The sequence below is a fragment of the Heloderma suspectum genome, chromosome 2 (genome assembly GCF_057233095.1).
Source record: "Heloderma suspectum isolate Gila_16-S chromosome 2, 16-S_ref, whole genome shotgun sequence".
In the NCBI taxonomy this organism is placed as follows: Eukaryota; Metazoa; Chordata; class Lepidosauria; order Squamata; family Helodermatidae; genus Heloderma; species Heloderma suspectum.
The window spans coordinates 62,125,067-62,145,819 of NC_139459.1; the positions used below are offsets into that span (position 1 = coordinate 62,125,067).

The 20,753-nt window shown below is 43.1% G+C and overlaps 1 protein-coding gene across 13 annotated transcripts in view; it reads right to left on the reverse strand.

Moving 5' to 3' along the window:
- Positions 1-20,753, reverse strand: part of KIAA0825 (KIAA0825 ortholog) — a 377,294-nt gene that overhangs the window by 348,603 nt on the left and 7,938 nt on the right. For 4 of the 13 annotated variants that reach the window (XM_084833756.1, XM_084833754.1, XM_084833752.1 and 1 more), the window contains exons 1-2: positions 1,995-2,084; positions 66-161 (exon numbers count right to left, since the gene is read on the reverse strand). The exons of 6 other annotated variants lie outside the window; for them this stretch is intronic. Coding sequence is in view for 1 of the 7 variants with exons in the window: in XM_084833750.1 (XP_084689876.1) it covers positions 1,995-2,072 (78 nt within the window). In the remaining 6 variants the exon portion in view is untranslated. Of the gene's footprint in view, positions 1-65; positions 162-1,994; positions 2,197-20,753 lie in introns of those variants that run through there. 3 more of the 13 variants (XM_084833755.1, XM_084833747.1, XM_084833750.1) reach the window with 2 other exon arrangements.

The following is a 20,753-nucleotide window of genomic DNA, read 5'->3' on the forward strand; positions in this document are numbered from 1 at the left end:
CAGGTCAAGTAGCTACTATTTCTCACAAACTCAATCACACTTCCAGTAGAAAAACAGTATCATACCTGGTATGAACTTAAATTTGCCCTCCACTCCCCAAATCTCACAGCAGCTTCTCACAGACCACAAGACCCCAGGGGATTTGTCCTCCCATGATCAGCCTAAAATACAGAAACCACTTTCATTGTATGAAATCATACCTTCCTATGACTTTTTAAACAAATAATGAACATATTTGTACATTATAATTACATCTTTACTTTCTGATGCTTGGGAGAGATTTACATTTTATTCACATTTCTGAAGAGTTCTCTTTAACCATTCCAAGAAAGTACACTGGTTTTCCATTTTTTTCAGTTTTAGACATTCGACATGGGCAGAATTTGAATTGCTGTAGTTCAAATTTTTGCATATGCTCTACAACTCCTGAGCCATCCTACCCTGCACTTACTGGGGTAGTCCACTGTACCTCCCCCCACCAGGAAGCTGCTATGAAAAAATGAGGAGTCTGGGGCAATCTCAGATGCGGCACAGGAAGCTACAGTCACAACAGACAATCCAGAGAGTCCCATTGGAAAACAGGATCCTAGCTCATTTCTTCTTTGGTCTTGCACCGTTTAACATTGGGTCATATTATTCAGATGCATGCATGTTTGTGTTCCAAGTACTTCAGTAGAAAAAGAAAATGTATCACAAGTTTCTTCCATTTGTTATTGTCAGTTTAACTTCCTTTGAAGTATACTTGCTAGCTCTAGGGATGTTACAGAAAGAAAATGTACTTTTGGTTTATATCAACTCGCTACTACTTAAATTCACTTTTTAAAACAAAGACTAGATCTTCTGATGTTTGAAACCCAACTGTAATTCAGTTTTACTGTACTCACTGCTTAACATGACTGAATAATAAATCTAACATTTAAAATCTATCAACTTAAGCATCATGATCTTAGCCACAAATAATAGAGAGTGTCAGTGTCAATTTTGCTCTCTCACACTCGCTTCCTTTCACTCCATCTGATTTTAATAATCCTTGTCAAGCCACAAACTGTCCAAATTACCTTCTTGACACAGAAGCTTTCAAGGAGGAGACAGAATCTCAACTTTCATTTAGTTACTACAAAAGAAAGCTGTCCAGTTGGACAAATATTATTTCCAGCCTTGACAACTTCTACAGGAAAGCATGTCTTTTAATTTTAAACCAAGGCTGCCAGGAGTTTGATATAAACTGCTTGTTTAATGTAGATTGACTCATGGGATTAACAGGCAAACAACAGCAATTATATGTTTTTAATTTTTTTAAGCCTTAAGCCTTTCTAAAAAGAAAAGGCTGTACTTCATGCACACAAAAATAGAGAATGAAAGAAACTATATATAAGAACTTTGAAAACCGAGAAAAGGTAACATTAGAAATAATTTCAGAAAAACGTTGTTTCAGGAGATAAACCATAGAATAGTTTACAAGCTTTTTACATGGTCCAAACTTAAAACTTTCTACATAAACAATGGTGTGGATACTGTGATACAAATCATTGTCAGCAAATGCATATTCTGTATAAAATGGTTGGGCAGAAAGTAGGTCTCCAGATGTCATTTTTTAAATTAATTTTTATTGTAAATTTCAGCAAAACAGAACAAAATGAAACCATGAAAAGAAAAAGGGGGTGGACTATAACCTCATGATTTGAATATATCAATTTCAAAATAGATCTTTCCAGAAAAACCCACAAAATTATAAACTTCAGAAAAGGCCAACCAAGGCTGGATCTACATTTACCACCTTTTTTCGCTTCCAATGAGGTTTCACCGCCCGCCTTTCACACTACGCAGTAGCTGCCTCGAATTGGAACCAGAATTTCCCACTTCCGTGCTGCCGCTTTCAATACCCTAATATCCTGGTATTTCCCCTTAATGTGCTCTGATTTTCCGCCTTCGCTACCATATCCGGTCGTAGTCCCCTCCCCCGCCTGTCCATATGCAGCAGTGTTTGTATTTACCTCCCGTCCAATCACAGCTCTCGACGCCCCATGTCTTCTTCCGGCTACCGATCGCATAGCTTCCTCAGCAGCCCCCATTTCCTCAGCAACAAGCAAAGGGCTGGATGTGCGCGTGCTTGTCTGATCTCAGAAGCTAAGCGGGGTTGGTCCCGGTCAGTGCTTGGATGGGAGACCACCTGGGAATCAGGCTTCCTGCACTGAGCAGGGGGTTGTTCTATCCCTTCAAATGAGATTAAGTTTTCCCCCCTCCTATCCCCCGCTCCGGATTTTTTTTTAAATTAACACGTTATCCTCACAGAATCGCGGCTTCTCTGTGATGTTTTTTTTTCTAACTGAGGCATGATCTTCAAAGCTTCAAAGTTGTGACAGAATCTATATCCCCGATTCTGTGAGGATATCGCCTTAATTTAAAAAAAAAAACATTTGGAGCAGGGGATAGGAGGGGGTAAAACTTAGTCTCATTTGAAGGGATACAACAACCCCCTGCTTAATGCAGGAAGCCTGATTCCCAGGCGGTCGCACATCCAACTACTGACTGGGGCCGACCCCGCTTAGCATCCGAGATCAGACAAGTGCGCGCAGGAAAACAGCACAGCGCTCGAGTGTGAACTGAGCTTGCGCATTCGATGAAGCACTGCAACGGGGAAAATGGGTGAGAGTGAATAATTATGTTTTAATACGAGAGCGTTTAACCCAACAGGACACCGAATTCATTGCGATGGCGGGCGCAATGTAGATAGGCCCCAAATATCCATATATGTATCCATTCATGAATGGCACCTATATACTGCCTGTTCAAATGTTGAAAGCGCTGTTAGGTCCTCAATACATTGCATTATAGGAAGTGAGTATTTATCCTTCCAATGTTGTAATATCAGTCTCTTAGCCACCAAAAGGGTGCGAAGAGTAGTTAATTTAAAAGGGCATGCACATCAGTAAATATTAAAGAGTGTTCCTATACAGAGTTTAACCGTACAATAACCTCCTCCTAAAAAGAGGCAACTATTGGGCACTGCCAAAATATATGATTAAAAGAAGCTGTATTAAACCTCCAACAATTAACTGACTTAGACAAATCCTTATTAAGGAGACAATGTAGTGCTCAAAAGACATGGAGCAAGAGTTTGCTGAATAAGACATAACCTGTGATTCACAAACGCTTCAGATAGAGACATTAAGGTAGGTCGGTATAACAGATCAGCCTCAATAAGTGCTTCCAATAGCATACATTCATTTTTACTAATGAACCTCTATAACGGAAATTTTTTCATGGAAAAATAAAGCTCTAGAAAATATCCCATTTTGGAAAATTTCTGCTTTCTGGAAAATTTTCTGCCCCACATCACTGGAGGGCACACTGCTGGGACGGAGAAAGGCACATGGTGCTGGGGCCACCTGGGGGCTTCTTTATTGCATCCTTCCTGCAGAGAATGCATCAGACATAACAGCTATCTGAATTTTGGGTGGGAAGGGAGTACAACATGCATACAGAACTATTTGCAGACCTTCCCCTGCTTAGCATGCATGCATTCATACACAACACTATATTTTTAAGGGCACAATCCTATGCATGTTTAGAAAGAAAAAAGTCCTACAACTCCCAGCATGCCCCATGGGCTGGGCATGCTAGGAGTTGTAGCGCTTTTTTCTTTCTAAATATGCATAGGATTGCATCCTTAGTTAGCAGGGATGAGGAAACCCCAACATCTCCTTCCCTCATCTAGCAAAAGAAGAGAGGTCAGACTCCCAGAAGATGTCTGGGTAATTTTTTTCTGATCACTTAGCAACCTTAAAAGTCAGCATGTTATCAAATGGTTACAGTAAAGCCAGGAATGCATGTAGATCCCAAGTTTAAAACCTCCTAGAGATATAATTTCTATGTTCAAAATCTACAGGTGACTTCTTTGGAGGCTGAAGCAATCAAGCTGTGAAGCAAGCAAAGCAGGGACAATGGCAACAAAATCCATATTTGGGCTACTCCATTTTATGGTGCATTCTGGGAGAGGTAATGACTGAAGAGTTTACTGTGTGTGTGGAGGGGGGGAATGGGAACAAATATCCAGGCAGTTCAAGGGTGTATGGGGTGCATTGGTGGGAGATTCAGAACAGATAAAAGGAAGGATTTCTTCACACAGTGCATAGTTAAACTATGGAATTCGCTACCACAAGATGTAGTGATGGCCACCAACTTGGATTGCTTTAAAAGAGGGTCAGACAAATTGCTCAAGAAGTCTATCGATCGCTACTAGGCTTGAGGGCTATTTGCTACCTCCAGTATCTGAGGCTGTATGCCTACGTACACCAGTTGCTGGGGAACATGGGTGGGAGGGTGCTGTTGCACTTGTGTCCTGCTTGTGAGTTCCTGGTCAACTGTGTGTGAACAGAATGCTGGACTAGATGGACTCTTGGTCTGATCCAGCATGGCTCTTCTTATGTTCTTATATATATACACGACACCACACACATGTATAAACATGGTGGATATGACTGCATTAGGACTAGCCATTACAGGAGCTTCAGAGAGAAGTTTGAATTGAATGATCCCTTCTTGGATTTCTGTCAGACAATATTAAATTAAAGAGGGAAATATCCTGTTACAAAATAGCACTCTTTTGAGTGAACAGTACTGACTCCATTTTGTGTCACAGCCAAAAAGCCAGGCATCTTCATCCACAGCCTCAGCAAAGGTAGGAGAAAGGCACAGGAATGGGACTGAGAGCATCATGCAAGCCTAGATCAAGCAATTCAGTTTCTAATGGACTTCTTAAAATGCATTCCCCAAAGGCAAAGGTGGGGGTAAAAATTCAGCAAAACATGAATATGCTGGATAGTAAGAGTGATAGCTAGTAAGTTATTCAGTCAACTACGAGCAATATGCTCCCATTGCTGAACTCCAGCCTTGATACCGGTCTTTAAGACAGTCGTTGACACGTAAAGTTATCTTTTGTTAAAAGATTAAGGGATAGTAAGACTTTTGTTTCTGGCAAGTACTGCCATCATCCCCAAGCACCCTCTTTTCTTATACGAGATGGAAGGCCAACTCAGTCTTTATCTCATAGCAAGTAGCACCATTTCCAGGGCCTATGAGCAGTGTCTGGCTCAACAGAGTTGTGATGTCACTGCCGTTCTCTGAACTGTATAAGAAGCCTCAGGTTGGGGCAGTCCCGAGTCTCCTCTTCCCAGAGGTGTGGGGCCATGCTGCTGCAATCACTAGGTGCCTCATCCCTCCAGGGGTATGGTGCCACACTGCTGCTGAAATCACTCAGAGTCTCTCCTCCCAAAGGAACGGCTCCACACTGCAATCACTGAAATCACTAAGCTCCTTGTTTGCCAGAGCAAGGTGCCAACAGTGGGTGCTTTGCCTCCTCTAGTCAAGCCTCTCTGCTTCCCTTCCTCTTTACCTGAGACCAGGAATTGCAACGCGCACTAGTTCCCATCTGCAAGAAAGGGCTTCAGCCCAAGGAAAGGTATATTGTTTTTGGTGGCTCTTACTACAAATTGTAGCCTCCACCCGTTTTCCCTTCTCTGTGTGTGTAGGCTTCAGGCCTCGGGAATACTCCTTCCCACAGTCTTGAAAGCTACTTTTAGGCCTGGACCTCAGCTTCACCAAGAATGCAGCTAATTTCCCCACGAAAGCATACTTTAGTGAAGGCTGGAGCATCCCCAATTGGTCTTGAATGTTAAATCAATTTGCTCAGTTAATTCTCCCCCCTCCCCCGCCCACTAGCTTGTGCATTTGAATCTTTGTAAACCCCAATAAATGTGCCAATGTGGTGCTATCCTCTCCAACAGTGTCTGACTGTGAATCTCTTTGGGTGAGAATAGCCTTCTTAGCCATAGATACTCTACTGCCAATGTCTAAAGATTCCTGATAAGCATGTGTGAGTCTCGTTAGAACATGTGCAAGTTTGTACACTAGGGCACATCACATAACAATCTTCTTGTGTATTCTTGTAAAACCTTGGGATCTACTTGCATTCCTGGCTTTGCTGTAGCCATTACAGTGTAATAGGAGGAAATGATCTATGGCAAAGGGCAGAGGATTGGGGCTGCACTTCGTTACAATAATACAATTACTTGATTTTAGAAATATATGTGTCAATAAAAAGCATATGATTAAAAAACACATATAAGTAGCAACATAATTCTACGTAATTCTTGATTTTAAGATATTTCCTTTAATACAGTATTAGTCTTTGAAATGTAATAAGCCAAATAAAAGTTAGTAACATATAAGCTGAAAAGACTGTTTACAATATTTTTGAAGTTCAGCATAAAGTTATTTTCTTTTCTACATATGGCCTTAAACATTTTTTAATTTTTTAATATATGGATTAAAGCATATTTTGGAAAAAGCAATAAAATACTTCATGAAACTTGCAGAAAATCTGGCAGTTCCTGTTCAGAATCTGAACTGCTCTCCTACTCCCTGCACTCAGAAGCACTCCTGACATCATCTCTGCTGCCATGAGGCCTCCCCTTCTGCTCACCCCCGGGAGCCCCAGGCTTGTGGGGGTACTGCCGGTGGAAACGGCGTAGGAGTGATAAAAAACAGGATGCACCTGCATGGGGTGGGGGAGAGCCAGGTGAAAAGCGACAGGGTTAATCTGGGCTGTAATCTGGAAGGGAACTGTGCATCAGGCTGCGAGCTTCTTAGTGGGGGGGTGAGAGGGGAGGTATCAGGTGGACAAAAAGAACCAGTCCTCAACTTGCAAGGGCAGGCTGGGCTGGTGACGTCGGTCCGCAGATTCTTTATATGCTGCTTTCGTCTGTTCAAGGTTGTCCCGTAAGAGGTGGTACAAAGAGCAAAGTCCTCCAAAAATTCATGGGCCGTGGGCACCGAGGCAGGGCCGAGCAAGGAAGGGAATGCCTTGGGATGGTACCCAAAATTGGCAAAGAAAGGGGTTTGGTGTGTGGAGGCATGGCATGCATTGTTGTAAGCAAACTCCACCAGAGGCAGCAGGGAAAACCAGTTGTCTTGTTGGTAGTTTACATAACAGCATAAGTATTGTTCCAGCATGGTATTGGTGTATTCTGTCTGCCCATCTGTCTGGGGGTGGTGAGCGGAGGAAAGCCTGAGCATCACATTGAGCAGTGCAAGCAACTCCTCCCAGAAATGAGCTGTGAATTGGGATCCCCGATGCGAAACAAACCCCTCCAGCCAGCCATGCAGCTGGAAAACATGCGACAAAAAGAGTTCTGCCATCTCCCTGGCCGTAGGCAGCCCTGAGCATGGGATAAAGTGGGCCATTTTTTAAAATACATCCACCACCACCAGAATGGTGGTCTTACCTTGTGAGCAGGGCAAATAGGTAATGAAGTCGAGGGAGAGCAGCTTCCAGGGGTCCGAGGTGTAGGTAGGGGGCAGAGTAAGCCAGGGGGTTTGCCCGAGGGATCTTTCACTTGCTGACAGGTATCGCAGCAGGCGACATAGGTCTTGACATCCTGACACACTCGGGGCCACCAAAAGTCCCGCGTAACACCATATAAGTTCTAAGAGAAGGCCAAAATGCCCAACGGTGGGGAGTTGTGGCTCTGATGGAGGACCTTTTCTCGGAGGTGTTTGGAAGGCACATAACCCTGCATGAGTGGTAAAGCAGTCCTCCTTGCAAAGAGAAGGGGGTAGACTTGGGGGCGCCAGTTGCTTGTCCTAGTTCTGCCACCTTATCGCGACAAAGGGATCCCGAGCTTGTTCGGAGCAAAGGAGCTCTATCCAAGAGTGAGGTTCAACAGCAGTTGCCAGACCGTAGGGGGGAAGGATCAGGGTGGGGGAGGGGCTCTCCTCACCTCCTGGCTGTGGGTCCAGTTTATGGGAGAGTGCGTCTGCCTGTTTGTTGTTGGTGGCTCTCACATGGAAGATCTGAAGGTTAAATCGTAAAAAAAAAAAAAGACCACCTAATTTGATGCTGATTTAAGGCTCGGGCTGTCCAGAGATGTTCCAGGTTATGATGGTCAGTTCTCACTTTGACTACGTGCTGTGCCCCTTCCAAAAGATGATGCCGTATCTCTAAGGTGGACTTTATGGCTAACAGTTCCTTCTCCCAGATGGTATAATTCCACTCAGACACATTTAATTTCCGGGAGTGGTAAGCACAAGGCTGCAGCTCACCTCCTGCCGGTCCTGGCTGGAAGAGTACAGCCCCCACCACAAAGCCAGAAGTGTCTGTTTGCCCTACAAAAGGCTTCCATGGATCAGGATGTAAAAGGATCCGCTCAGAGCTAAATAGCCTTTTCAGCTCTTCAAAAGACTGTTGGGCGAAGGCAGTCCAGTGAAAAGATTTCTTGCCTTTGAGGAGGTTTGTGAGAGGAGTTGTCAGTCTTGCATAGCTGGGCAGGAATTTTCTGTAGAAACTGGCAAAACCCAGGAAACATTGTAAGTCCTTCTTTGTGGATGGAGCCTGCCAGGAGAGGACGGCTTAGACCTTTGTAGGATCCATCTTGATGCCTTCCACTGAAATAATATAACTCAGGTAGTCCACGGACGTCAACTCAAAAGCACATTTCTCCAGCTTAACAAAGAGACAGTGTTCTTGGAGGTGCTGTAGGACAGCCTCCACATGTTGTTGATGGGAGTGGGGGTCCGAAGAAAATATAAGTAAATCATCTAAATAAATTATAAGAAAAGTGTCCAATTAGTCCCAGAAAAATGGCGTTCATAAAACGTGAAAACATAGAGTGAGCAGACGCTAGGCCGAACGGCATGACTAAATATTCATACGATCCATACCTGGAATTAAAACAGGTCTTCTGCTCATCCCCATCCGGGATGCGAATCAGATTATAGGCACTATTCAGATCTAATTTAGTGAAAATCTTGGCTCGTCCCAGGCGCTCTAGCATCTCAGGGATTAGGGGAAGGGGATATCTGTTAGAGGTAGTAATGGCATTGAGGTTTCTGTAGTCATGGACGGGACGTAGCTCCCCTGATTTCTTCTTCATGAACATAGTGGGAGGGCCGGCAGGGGAGGTGGAGGGCTGAATGAAACCACGCCACAGGTTGGTGTCCAAAAACTCCCACAGAGCTCGGCATTCTGGCTCTGAAACAGAGTACAGTTGGCCAGCCAGGATGGTAGCTCCTGGGATCAGGTTAATTGCACAATCATGGGGCAGCAGGGGGACAGTTGGTTGGCTTCCTTCTCATCAAAAACATCCCAGAATGCCGCATATTTTTCTGGTAGGATCACTGGAGCAGAAGAACTGCTTGGGGAAGACAAGGAGGGGGAGGAAAGAGTTAAGGCCTGAGCTGGGGCCACCTTAGCTCCTGGGAAGCAATGCTGTTGGCAGTAGGGGGATGAGAACTGCACTTGATGAAGCTCCCAAGAAATCTGAGGACTGTGTTTAGAGAGCCTGGATATGCCCAGCACAATTGGGTATTGGGGCACCTTGGCCAGGTGAAATTGAATTTGCTCGAAGTGTCCCTGGGAACGTAGGGTGACTGGACTTGTAATTCAAGTGACTGCTCCGGAAGAGAGAGGATGGCCATCGATAGTCTCCACTTTCAAAGGGGTAGGGAGGTGCAGAGCAGAAATGCTGTGTTGCTGAGCAAACGTTTCGTCCATAAAACTGGTAGTAGCCCCAGAATCCACCAGGACCATGACATCTCCCCCCCCCCCACTTGGAAGAATGGAGGTGCACCGGAAGCAGCAGATGGGATGGGGGGGAGCTGAATGGGAGGCATGCCCCGATGGCAGATGGTGCCTCCTCACTGGAGACCCCTAACAGACTTGGGGAGTGGCCTAGTCAGGCTTGGGGGGCAGGAGGTGGAGAGGGAGGTGGTACCGTTGGTCAGGATCTGCAGAATCTGGCAAAGTGGCCCTTCTTTCCAGTCCTGAAGCACAGACATTCAGCACGCCGTTGCTCCAGTTCTTCCAGAGATAGCATGGATCGGGTTGCTCCCAGTTGCATTGGGGTCTCCTCCGCCCCTGCGGCAGGGTTGGGGGGGAGGGAGCAGAGGCCGTGGGGGAATGGGAGGAGGGAAATGCCAGCTAACAGAGCTCTACTTGGCTTGGCGACGGCCCTCCAGCCAACTGTTGATCTGCAGACATGATTGGATGAGCTCCACCAGTGTCGGTGGACCTGGCACCTGTGCTAGCTCATCCAAGGTCTCGTCATTCAAGCCATCCAAAAACTGGGCCACCAGAGCTGCATCATTCCATTGTAAATCCTGCATCAGCAAGCAAAAACTAGTTGTGTAGCTGGAAACAGAGTCCTTCCCTTGCCTGAGGTGGCAGATATCCTGAGTCGCCATCTCCGGCCAAAGGGGGTCACCAACCCGCCCCCCATCGCAGTCATGAAGCCCTGGTAGTCCGCCAGCAGGGAGTCATTAGCGAGGAGAAGTGCTGAAGCCCATTTAGCTGCCACGCCTGAAAGCAGGTTAATGATAAACCCAACACAAGTCTGGTCAGTCTGGAAATCCTCCAGCCAGAGGCACATATACAGTTCCGATTGGGCGCGGAAAATTTGAAACAGTCCTTTGTCACCAGCAAACTTCTCTGGCAGCGCCACCAGGCATTTTTGATGGGGAGGGATCGGGTTGGAGCAGGTGGAGCGGCCACTTGTAAGGCTTGAACCACACCCGTGAAATGATTGGCCTGATCACAAACAGCCTGGTTCTCCTGCATCAATATGTTCAAAGCCTGTTCCATGGTGCTGTCCCAAGAGCACAGTCAGTGAAAAAGAATGATAAAGAGGGGAGAGAGAGAGAGAGAAAAAGAGGACGGTGGCCAAGCTGTCAGGTTTCCCTTTGCCCCCACTGATCTTCAAATGCTGAATCAAACCCAGACAAGAGACTTCAATCTACAGCTTTAATTCCATTACCACAAGGGGTCATACAGATACAAACTCTCAGTGACTCTCAGCCTCCAAGGAAATGCTTTCAGGGGGTTCAAAAGGTAGCTGCAAAAGTTGCCCACCATTTGAAAGAAAGGTGGGCTCACGAGCCTAACTTAAGGGGTGGGGGGAGGTCTGTCTCTCTCTCTTGAGGTTTCTAAGCGCCGTTGTTCATGCAGGGCCAATCGGGAAGACCTTCCAAGTTCTGCCCCTGCCATTTTCCTCTTGGCTCTGCGTCTTGCGTCTATTAATTCAGACTTGCCAAACACCGCCTCTCCGTTTGCTGTCTCTCATGGGGTGTGCGGTGACGAGGGACCTTCCTCCAGCTGGACCTTTGAAACCTGAGGAGCATGCCTATCCATATCTGGACTAGCCTGGGAACATACCTCCCCCATGTCTGGTGGTTCCTGTTCAGAATCTGAACTGCTCTCCCACTCCCTGCACTCAGAAGCACTCCTGACACTGATCAGGTTATCACCCTGTTATGTTAAACTATTGTTAACATATTCATAGAATGTAATTAGAAGTTGTATGATTAGTATCCATGATGGTATCTTTGACCTAGGTTCTTTTTTTTACTAATTGTTTCAAGAAAATTTTAAAATCAGATTTAAACTTTTCAAATCTTTTTATGTTTAAAAAATCATTTTATGGCAATCTGAGTTCAGTAAAAGCAGGGGCTGTGTGCTTATTTTATTGTGACTTTATATTGCTGTTTTTATTACTTTCATGTACACCGACACCGCCCTGATAGTTTACTCATGTCCTAAATATTTCTCAAACATAAAAACTGCCACAAGAAAACTTTTACGAAATGTCTTCATGCAAGTCCAGAAATGGACTGGCAGCCAGTGCATATGGAAAAGTACTCACATGATATTTATTGATCAGTGATACGATGACTATAGACTATCTTGCTGCCCTATTTTGGACCAGCTGATGTTTCTGAACCATTTTCAAAGGGTGGCCTCGCAGTAGTCAAAGCGGGTTGTTAACCAGAGCATGGAGTGGAACAATCCTATCTCTGTCCAAGTAAGGTTGCAGATGATATATCAGCCTAAGCTGATAAAAGGTGCTCTTCACTACTGAGGCCTCCTGCATCTCATGATAGTGATGGATGCAGAATCACTCCCAGAGTGGAAGCTTGATCCCTTAGGAAGAGTGTAAACCCCTCCAAAAGAGGCTGAAAACTACTCAAACAAGGAGATGAACTGCCTACTAAATGCACCATCATCTTATTTAGACTGAGGCTGTTTATTGGCTCTCATCCAGTCCATTACCATGCCCAATTCAAAATATCCACGGCCTCACCTGGACTAAATGAAAAGGAGACAGAGCTGGGAGTTGCCTATATACTGATGACACCTCAGTCCACATGCCCAGACGAGATACACCAGCAGTTTCATGTAAATATGAAACAGCCTTGGTGATAACATAGGGCCCTGTGGAACTTCACAGCATAAATGCGAAGGAGCAGAGCAATAATCTCCCAGAAGCATCTTAGTATGAGGGGAACTACTACAATGCAGTAACTCCAACATGCAACTCAGACAATTTATCTAAAGGATACCATGGTTAATGGTATCAAAAGCTGCTAAGAGAACGAAGAGAATAAACAAGCTTGCAGTCCCCCTGTCTCCCTCCCTGCGTAGGTCATCCCACAGGGTGATTGAAATGGATGTAGAAAATCAGTTTCGTTCAAGAGTGACTACAGTCAGCTATCAAACACCCATTCAAACACCATGTTACTTTGCCCTATAAGGATAACTTATTTTACTTTTTACACATATGAATTGCATGCTTTACTATTAAATTGGAATTCAAGGTGGCTTCCAAAGATAAAAGTCACAATTACTGTTTTAAAAAATACACTGTATTATTATCAATATGCCAAAAAAATAAGCCAAGTGCACTTCTGATATACAGATAAGGGGTAAAATTCAACATGTCCCACTTAGAGTAGACACACTGAAATGAATGGGACTTAGAGTAGTCATGGGACTACTCTAAGTAGGACTTTTGTTGAATTTTACCCAGAAATGTGAAGGAAAAACCAGAAAGATTAAGAAAGAACCCATTGTTTCCCCAATACAGTTTTTGGTTTTTCCCCAAAAAGATTTGGAAAATGGAGGAATTTTGGCTTATAAAATATTTTCTTTTACAAAATATGACTAAAATGTTTAAAAACATAAGATCATAAGAAAAGCCATGCTGGATCAGACCAAGGGTCCATCTAGTCCAGCATTCTGTTCACACAGTGGCCAACCAGCTGTTGATTAAGAAACCACAAGCGGGACTTGAGTACAACAGCACCCTCCCACCCATGTTCCCCAGCAACTGGTATACCTAGGCATACCACCTCTAGTACTGGAGGTACCAGAGCACATAGCCTTCAAGCCTAGTAGCCACTGATAGACTTCTCCTCCAGGAATTTGTTTAACCCCTACTCTCTGCTTTCTGTTCTTTAACCAGTTACTGATCTATCAGAGGACCTCTGCTCTTATTCCATGGCTACTAAGTTTGCTGAGGAGTCTTTGGTGAGGGACTTTGTCAAAAGCCTTTTGGAAGACCAAGTAAACAATGTCTACCAGATCAGCCCTGTCTACATGTTTACTGACACTTTCAAAGAACGCTCAAAGGTTAGTGAGACAGGACTTACCTTTGCAGAAGCTGTGCTGATTCTTTTTCACCAGGGCTTATCTTTCTATATGCTTACTGATTTTACCTTTAATAATGCTTTCAACCAATTAACCTGGAACAAACTAACCAGCCTGTAATTTCCCGGATCCCCCCCGGATCCCTTTTAAAACATTGGTATTACATTGGCCATCTTCCAGTCCTCTGGTACAGAGGCTGATCTTAGTGACATGTTGCATATTTTGGTTAGAAGATAAGCAATTTCATACTTGAGTTCTTTGAGAACTCCAGGATGGATACCATCTGGGCCCGGTGGTTTATTTGCTTTCAATTTATCAATAAGGTTGAGAACTCCATCTTTTGTCATCACTATTGGCCTCAGTTCCTCAGACTCCCTTCCTGAAGATATCAGTTCAGGCACAGGTATCTGTCCTATATCTTCTGCAGCGAAGACCAATGCAAAGAATTTGTTCAGCTTCTCCACAATCTCCTTGTCCTCCTTTAGTATTCCTTTAACTCTTTTGTCATCCAACAGTCTAACTGACCTCCCCCCTCAAGCTGGCTTCCTGCTTCTGATATATTTAAAGAATTATTTATTGTTAGCCTTAATATTGTTAGCAATATGCTCTTCAAAATGCTTTTTGGCATCTCTTATTGTCTGCTTGCATTGCCCTTGTGCAGGCTTGTGCTCCCTTTTGCTTTCCTCACTTGGGCAGGACTTCAATTTTCTGAAGGAAGCCTTCTTTTCTCTAACAGCTTCCTTGACATTGCTCATTAACCATGCCGGTGACCTCTTACCTAACCTGTGGTATACATTTTAGCCGAGCTTCTATTATTGTGCTTTTGAGTAACCTCTAAACATTTTGAAGGGATTGAACACTCTTGACTCCCCCTTTCAAGTTCCTTTTCACCAGTTCCCTCTTTTTAGAGAAGTTTCCTCTTTTGAAGTCAAATGTGACTATGCTGGATTTCCTGGGCAATTTTCCACTTAAATATGTATTAAATCTGATAATACTGTGGTCACTGTTTCCAATTAGTTCAACAACATTTATATCTTGTACTAGGTCCTGGGCAACACCATTTTGGATTAAATCCAAGGTTTCCTCCCCTCTGGTGGGTTCCATGGCCATCTGTTCTAGGGCACAGTCCTTTAGGGCATCAACAAATTTAACCTCCTTGTCATGACTGGACATGGTGTTCATATATTGTTACCCAGCCTTTACTCCCCCAAAATTATTTCTAAAAACAACATAATATAACATTTCTGGAAATTTGAAGCCACAGGAGAGAAATGGTTTTTTAATCCTCTCTCTAAGATTCCCAGCATAGTTATTTTTTCTATTCCTTATTAAGATTATTGATCTAATGTATTTTTTTACTTACAGACATTTAGGAATGCTTCAAGTCCTGCTCAATTTCCTAACATGTGATTAGAGTTACCATAATATGTCAACAAAATGTACATTCTTGACAGTTTAGGTTTTGTTCTATAGAGTCCTGTGTTTCTAGACTTGCTCTGATTAGATGCTGTCACAATTCACGAATGTGATTCTAAAATCCTTATGTGGGGGAAACACTGTCGTTATCCCACCACTGCTATCATATCCAACAGAACAATATGTGGGTTATCTCACCTAAGGAGAGAGGAATATTGATAGGTGCTTCCATGGCCACATTCTCATCTGGGCCTCTGGACATGGGATAGGACAGGGGAAGGAAAGCAGGAGAAAATCCTGTTGCGCAAGCAGACCTCCACCCTACAGTTAATCCTTAAATAAGGAACAGATGTTCTTAATTACCAAAATTTCTGGATCCTTTTCAATTAGGCTTCTGTCCTGGTTTGGGGACACTGCCTTTGTCAGCCTGATTCATGACCTACACTGGGCAATGGATAGGAAGAGCACACCGCTGTTGGTCTGCCTGGAGCTTTTATTGGCTTTCAATACCACTGACCATACTATCACCCTGGGAGAAGGATGGGACGCAGGCATTCTTTTGCAGTAGTTCTGGTCCTACCAAAAGAGTAGGTCTCAGATACCGGTGCTGGAAGACTGATACTATACCACCTGTCTTTTGGGACCCTGCAGTGTTCTATCTTGTGTCTCTTGCTATTTAACATCTACATGAAACTGCTGGGGAAGGTCAACAAGAAATATGGGATGTGATGTCCCCAGTAAACCAAGATACATAGTTCTGTCTCTTCTTTCCATCAGAACTCTGCATGGGAGTAGAAATCCTGAATCTGTGCCTGAAGTCAGTGAATAACTGGAAGTGGGCTAACAAATAAATGTATTTGAAACACGATAGAAATACTATTGGGCAGTGATAAATCTCTTCTGTACATCTTGTTCTGAACTGGGGTGGGGTTGTATTTTCTCCCTGAAAGAATATATTCTCCCTGAAAGAATAGGATCGCCAGTTGGAGGTGTTCCTGGATTCAGCTCTGCTCCTAGATGTCTAGGTGATAGAGGTGGCTAGGAATGCTTTTTCCAGCTTAGGCTGGTATGCCATTTTACATCCTTTCTTAGTGAAGTCTGACTAACTATGTTGTGCCTGCCCTGATAACATCCAGATTAAATTACTGTAATGTTCAATATGTGGAGTTTCCTTTGAAAAGTGCATGGAAGCTGCAATTAGTACAAAATTTAGCAGTGATGTTCTGAACAAGAATTTGTGATAGGAAGCAAGTATGTGTAATATGGTATCAACTTTATTGGCTCCAAGTTGTTTCTGGGCACAATTCAAGGGACCGGGTTTATTTTTTATAGTACCCCACTGTTCCATGTTTCTGCTCCCAAGACAACTGACAGATAATAGTTAGAAACAGTAAAACAGCATGTCAAAAATAAATAAAAACATATTAACACAGATGAGCTAGGAAAAACACATCAGTGGACAGATTCCCAGAGAGCTTCAGCTATTGGGCGGTATAGAAATAAATAAATAAATAAATATTCCAATAGTATTTTAAAAAGCCAAGAAGAACAGTATGATCCTATACATGTTCACTCAAACACATGTCCCACTGAGTTCAATGGGGCTTACACTAAAGTAAGTGGATAGAGGATTGCAGCCTGAAAAGGTCTTTACCTGGTGCTGAAAATAAATGAGTATAAGGGCACAATCCTATTGATTGTGCCCTTGATGATCAGAACCCTTGAATCTGGAGGCTTCCAATCATCCAATGCAGGGAGGGAGGAGTGGCGGAGGCAAGCTTTGCCTCCCTGTCCTCCCACCCTGCAAATTTCGCTAGATGGGCTTTTTAGCCTGTCTAGCAAGGGCACTTCGGAGGGGGAGGGAAGGAGGCTGGCAGAGGCTCAGGACAGCTTGTATCCTGGCCTCTCCAGTCCCCTCCCCTCCCTACCCATCAGTACACCCCCTTTCCCACTCTCTGAGGTTGATTTTCCGACCTTGGAGGGCAGCCGGCGACATTCTTTCTGTGCTGGGTGCGATGGGTCGGGAGAGAGAGGAGTCAGATTTCTGACTCCCCCTTCTGACATCATAGCACTGTCTCTGGGCTCAGAGGGGGGAATCCCCAGTATCCTATAGCCCTCAAATAATGTCTAGGGGCCAAATAATTGCTTCCTAAGTGCCAGACAAGCCTGCCTAGGGAGAGCATTCCATAATCAAGAAGGCCCTCTCTTTGGTGGCCACTTGCCTCACTTCATAAGACAGGAGCAAATAAAAGCTGTCCAATACCAAATGTTAAGCATTTGCACAAGCACTATGGCATCATATAATAGGGCTTATACCACCAACTGCTCTGTGGCAACAATTTCAGGAGAAAAAGGAAAGCAGACACAGATAACGGTGTTCCCCCTTGATTGTCTCCTCCAGTACAAGGCCATCTACCACCAATGGCCCTGTGGGAACGATTCCAGGAGAGAGAGGGATGCAGGCAAAGGCTCCTTCAGAGCCTGCTCCAGCTGGGCTGTTATCTCTCCTCCCCGCCAACACACGCACACACACACACACACACACACGGCCGTCTGTCACCAACTGCCCCATGTGCAAGATTCTAGGAATGAGAAAAAGGCAGGTTAAGATAAAGGCATCTACTCTAGCTGAACCATCCCCTCCCCAACACAGGGACATCTACCACCAACCATCCTGTCAGAAGGATTCTGATTATTTATGTTTTGATATTTTTACTATTTTTTATTAATTTATTTCCACTGATGTAACTTGTAAGACACTTTCGAAGGATTTGTATCCTGAAAGGCAAGATATAAATAATGGTAATAAAAAAATATATGAAAAATAAGGAAGGTTTAAACATTCATTGCCTTGAATGAGAGAAAATATAATCCAGAGAGCTATTTGTATTGATGAAAAAAAAAGCAAAGGACTGGCAATTTGGCAGGAAACACCCCACCGCATTCTGTTTTTGAGTCTGAGGCTCTGAGCAAGCTACTGAAGAACTTGTTTGTGTGTTTTAGATGTACCATTCAAGTTATTTTTCTTTAAATTTTTAACAAAAGAAATGTGAAAGCCTAAGTGAAAATGACAGTAAGGTTGTGACACCAATAACAAAAGCCAAGACGTATAAAGTTAAGCTGACACTCAATCCTTTAAATCATGCTATTGTGTTTCTTCTTTTTTTAAAAGCAACAATATGAGTTAATGACAAGATGTCAGACTTTGAACTGCCTGGAATTTGTCATTTGGTGTTTGTGTCACAACCTTAATGTTATTTAAATGTAGTTTTTAGTATCTATTATTTAAAAGGTTTATTTTAAGTCAACAAAAAGCTTTGATAGAGTAAACCTCAAAGTATACTGCATTGCTGGTATGCTATTTCATTAGAAGTAGTGCATAAAACATACATCGTTGACAAATCTAATACATTAAAAGTGAGATAGATACACTTTAAAACAACTGGCTGGCATCATTATCTACAGCTCCTTTTATAAATTATTCCTCTTTTCCTTTTGACTGAACTTGTCATTATTTGCCTGAGTATGAATGCTATGCATCAAACTTTCAACATGTTTAGACAAGTCATAAGTCAAATAAGCTACGTTGTTTAGAAAAATAAAGGGTAGGAAGAAACCATTTTGACTAATTATGAATCACATTAATACATATACAGAAGTTTAAACTTTATCCAAAAGATACATGTTAAAACTTGCATTTTAAGAGATTTAAAACCACTGCCTACATACTTATACAAAGCATGGCTCAACATGGAAGCAGTTTAAAGTTCGCCTAGAAGTAGCTGTCTCCATATGCTCAGCCATATCATTTGTTAGAGGAGGTAAAAGTAAACCAAACATTGAGTCCCACTGAAGTATTCAGAATTACTATACCAATACCAGAATCAGTGTAATATAGCAGTTAGAGTGCTGAACTAGGGATGCAGAGACCCACTCAACCATGAAGCCTGCTAAGTGACCATGGGCCAGTCACTATCTCTCTGCCTAACTTACCTCATAGGATTGTCAGGGTAAAATGGGAGGGAGAACTATGTTTGCACCTTGGAGGAAACTCAGAACATAAATATAAATATAATGTAAAAGAATATATCAATTACTTATTCTCTATAATTGGGGTTTATAATTTGCCAAAATGAGTATACCCAGATACACAGCTGAGCCTCCTCAAATATAACTGCAGCAAACAAAACAAACACAATCAATGGACTGGCATGGCTCAGTCGTCCTAGGCATAGCACCAGACAAGATGAAAAAAGATGAATCAGTGCTGTTTAAGCCTACTGCATGCATTATACACTCTAAAAGCAGAACACCAGGTACTCATCCAACTGGCTTCCTGTACCAAACAGCAAAAGCAGAGTCACATATATTAAATATCTTTTTCCTTGTGGGGTAAAAAAGCACTTGAGAAGGCAATTTTCAGTGGGAAAATGGTGCAAAACAAGGGGAAAACAGAAGCCCCTCTTTACCCATACTTTAACTTGCAGCCTCAGCAGCTGCACTAAATGTTTTAAAGTTACAAATGTATATATGAAATTACACCTAGCACATAGTTCTGCCCTTACACTATTTGAAGTGGGGATGGAACTATATAATGCCACTAAACCCCTATTAAGATGTCAGAAAATCTAATTCATGCAAATGAGGATCAAGCTCATGCTTCTATGAGCAATATCTTCAAGTGCAACATCTTGTGTACATATGAAGGTCCTACATGCACTTTCTACACTCCCTGTACCAATACTATGATAGACTACAACCCATAGACAGGGGCTTGTCATTTTCTTTTATTTTACAACTTGAGTACATCTTACTCATAGAAGTAGCCCCTCTAATCTTCCACGAGCATTTATTTGTAAAAGTAATCTCTGAAAATTGGTTCTCAGGTCGTACCAAGTGGTAGAGTTGCTGCCGCCTTCTTCATTGGTATCATGTCACTCCACATAACATTCACATCTGCCATTCATATAGTTACTGTGGATTGCATGGTTATGTATTCCAGTACTAATATCAATGTGTAACCTGCATGGTATGTAACCGCATGGTCCATTACCTGCAGCAGCAAGCAGATAACACATAAATAAGTCCTGAGTTGTACAACTATTGATTATAAGTAGTTTATTAACACTGCCTATTTTCCCTGAGAAGGGAAAGAATCACCTAATCTCAGATAATTATAATCTTCTGTATGTAATAATACATTATTTTACTCGATAAGCCTATCCATGGCTACTAGTCATAGAGGATAAGGCTATCAGTGGAGGCTCGAGCAGGGAATGCTTATCAGATTTGCAGATGACACAAAATTGGGCAGGATAGCTAATACCCTGGAAGACAGAAACAAAATTCAAAGTGATCTTGATAGGCTGGATTGCTGGGCAGAAAACAACAGAATGAAATTTAGTAGGGATAAATACCAAGTTCTGCACCTAGGAAAAAGAAACCAAATGCACAGTTACAAGATGGGGGAGACTTGGCTCAACAATACTAGAAGCGAGAAAGATCTTGGAATTGTTGTCAATCACAAGCTGAATATGAGCCAACAATGTGATGTGGCTGCAAGAAAGGCAAATGCTCTTTTGGGCTGCATTAATAGAAGTACAGCTTCCAGATCATGTGAAGTACTAGTTCCCCTCTACTCAGCACTGGTTAGGCCTCATCTTGAGTATTGTGTCCAGTTCTGGGCACCACATTTTAAGAAGGATGCAGACAAACTGGAGAGGGTTCAGAGGAGGGCAACAAAGATGATCAAGGGACTGGAAACAAAGCCCTATGAAGAGAGGGTGAAAGAACTGGGCATGTTTAGCCTTGAGAAGAGAAGACTGAGGGGAGATATGATAGCACTCTTCAAGTACTT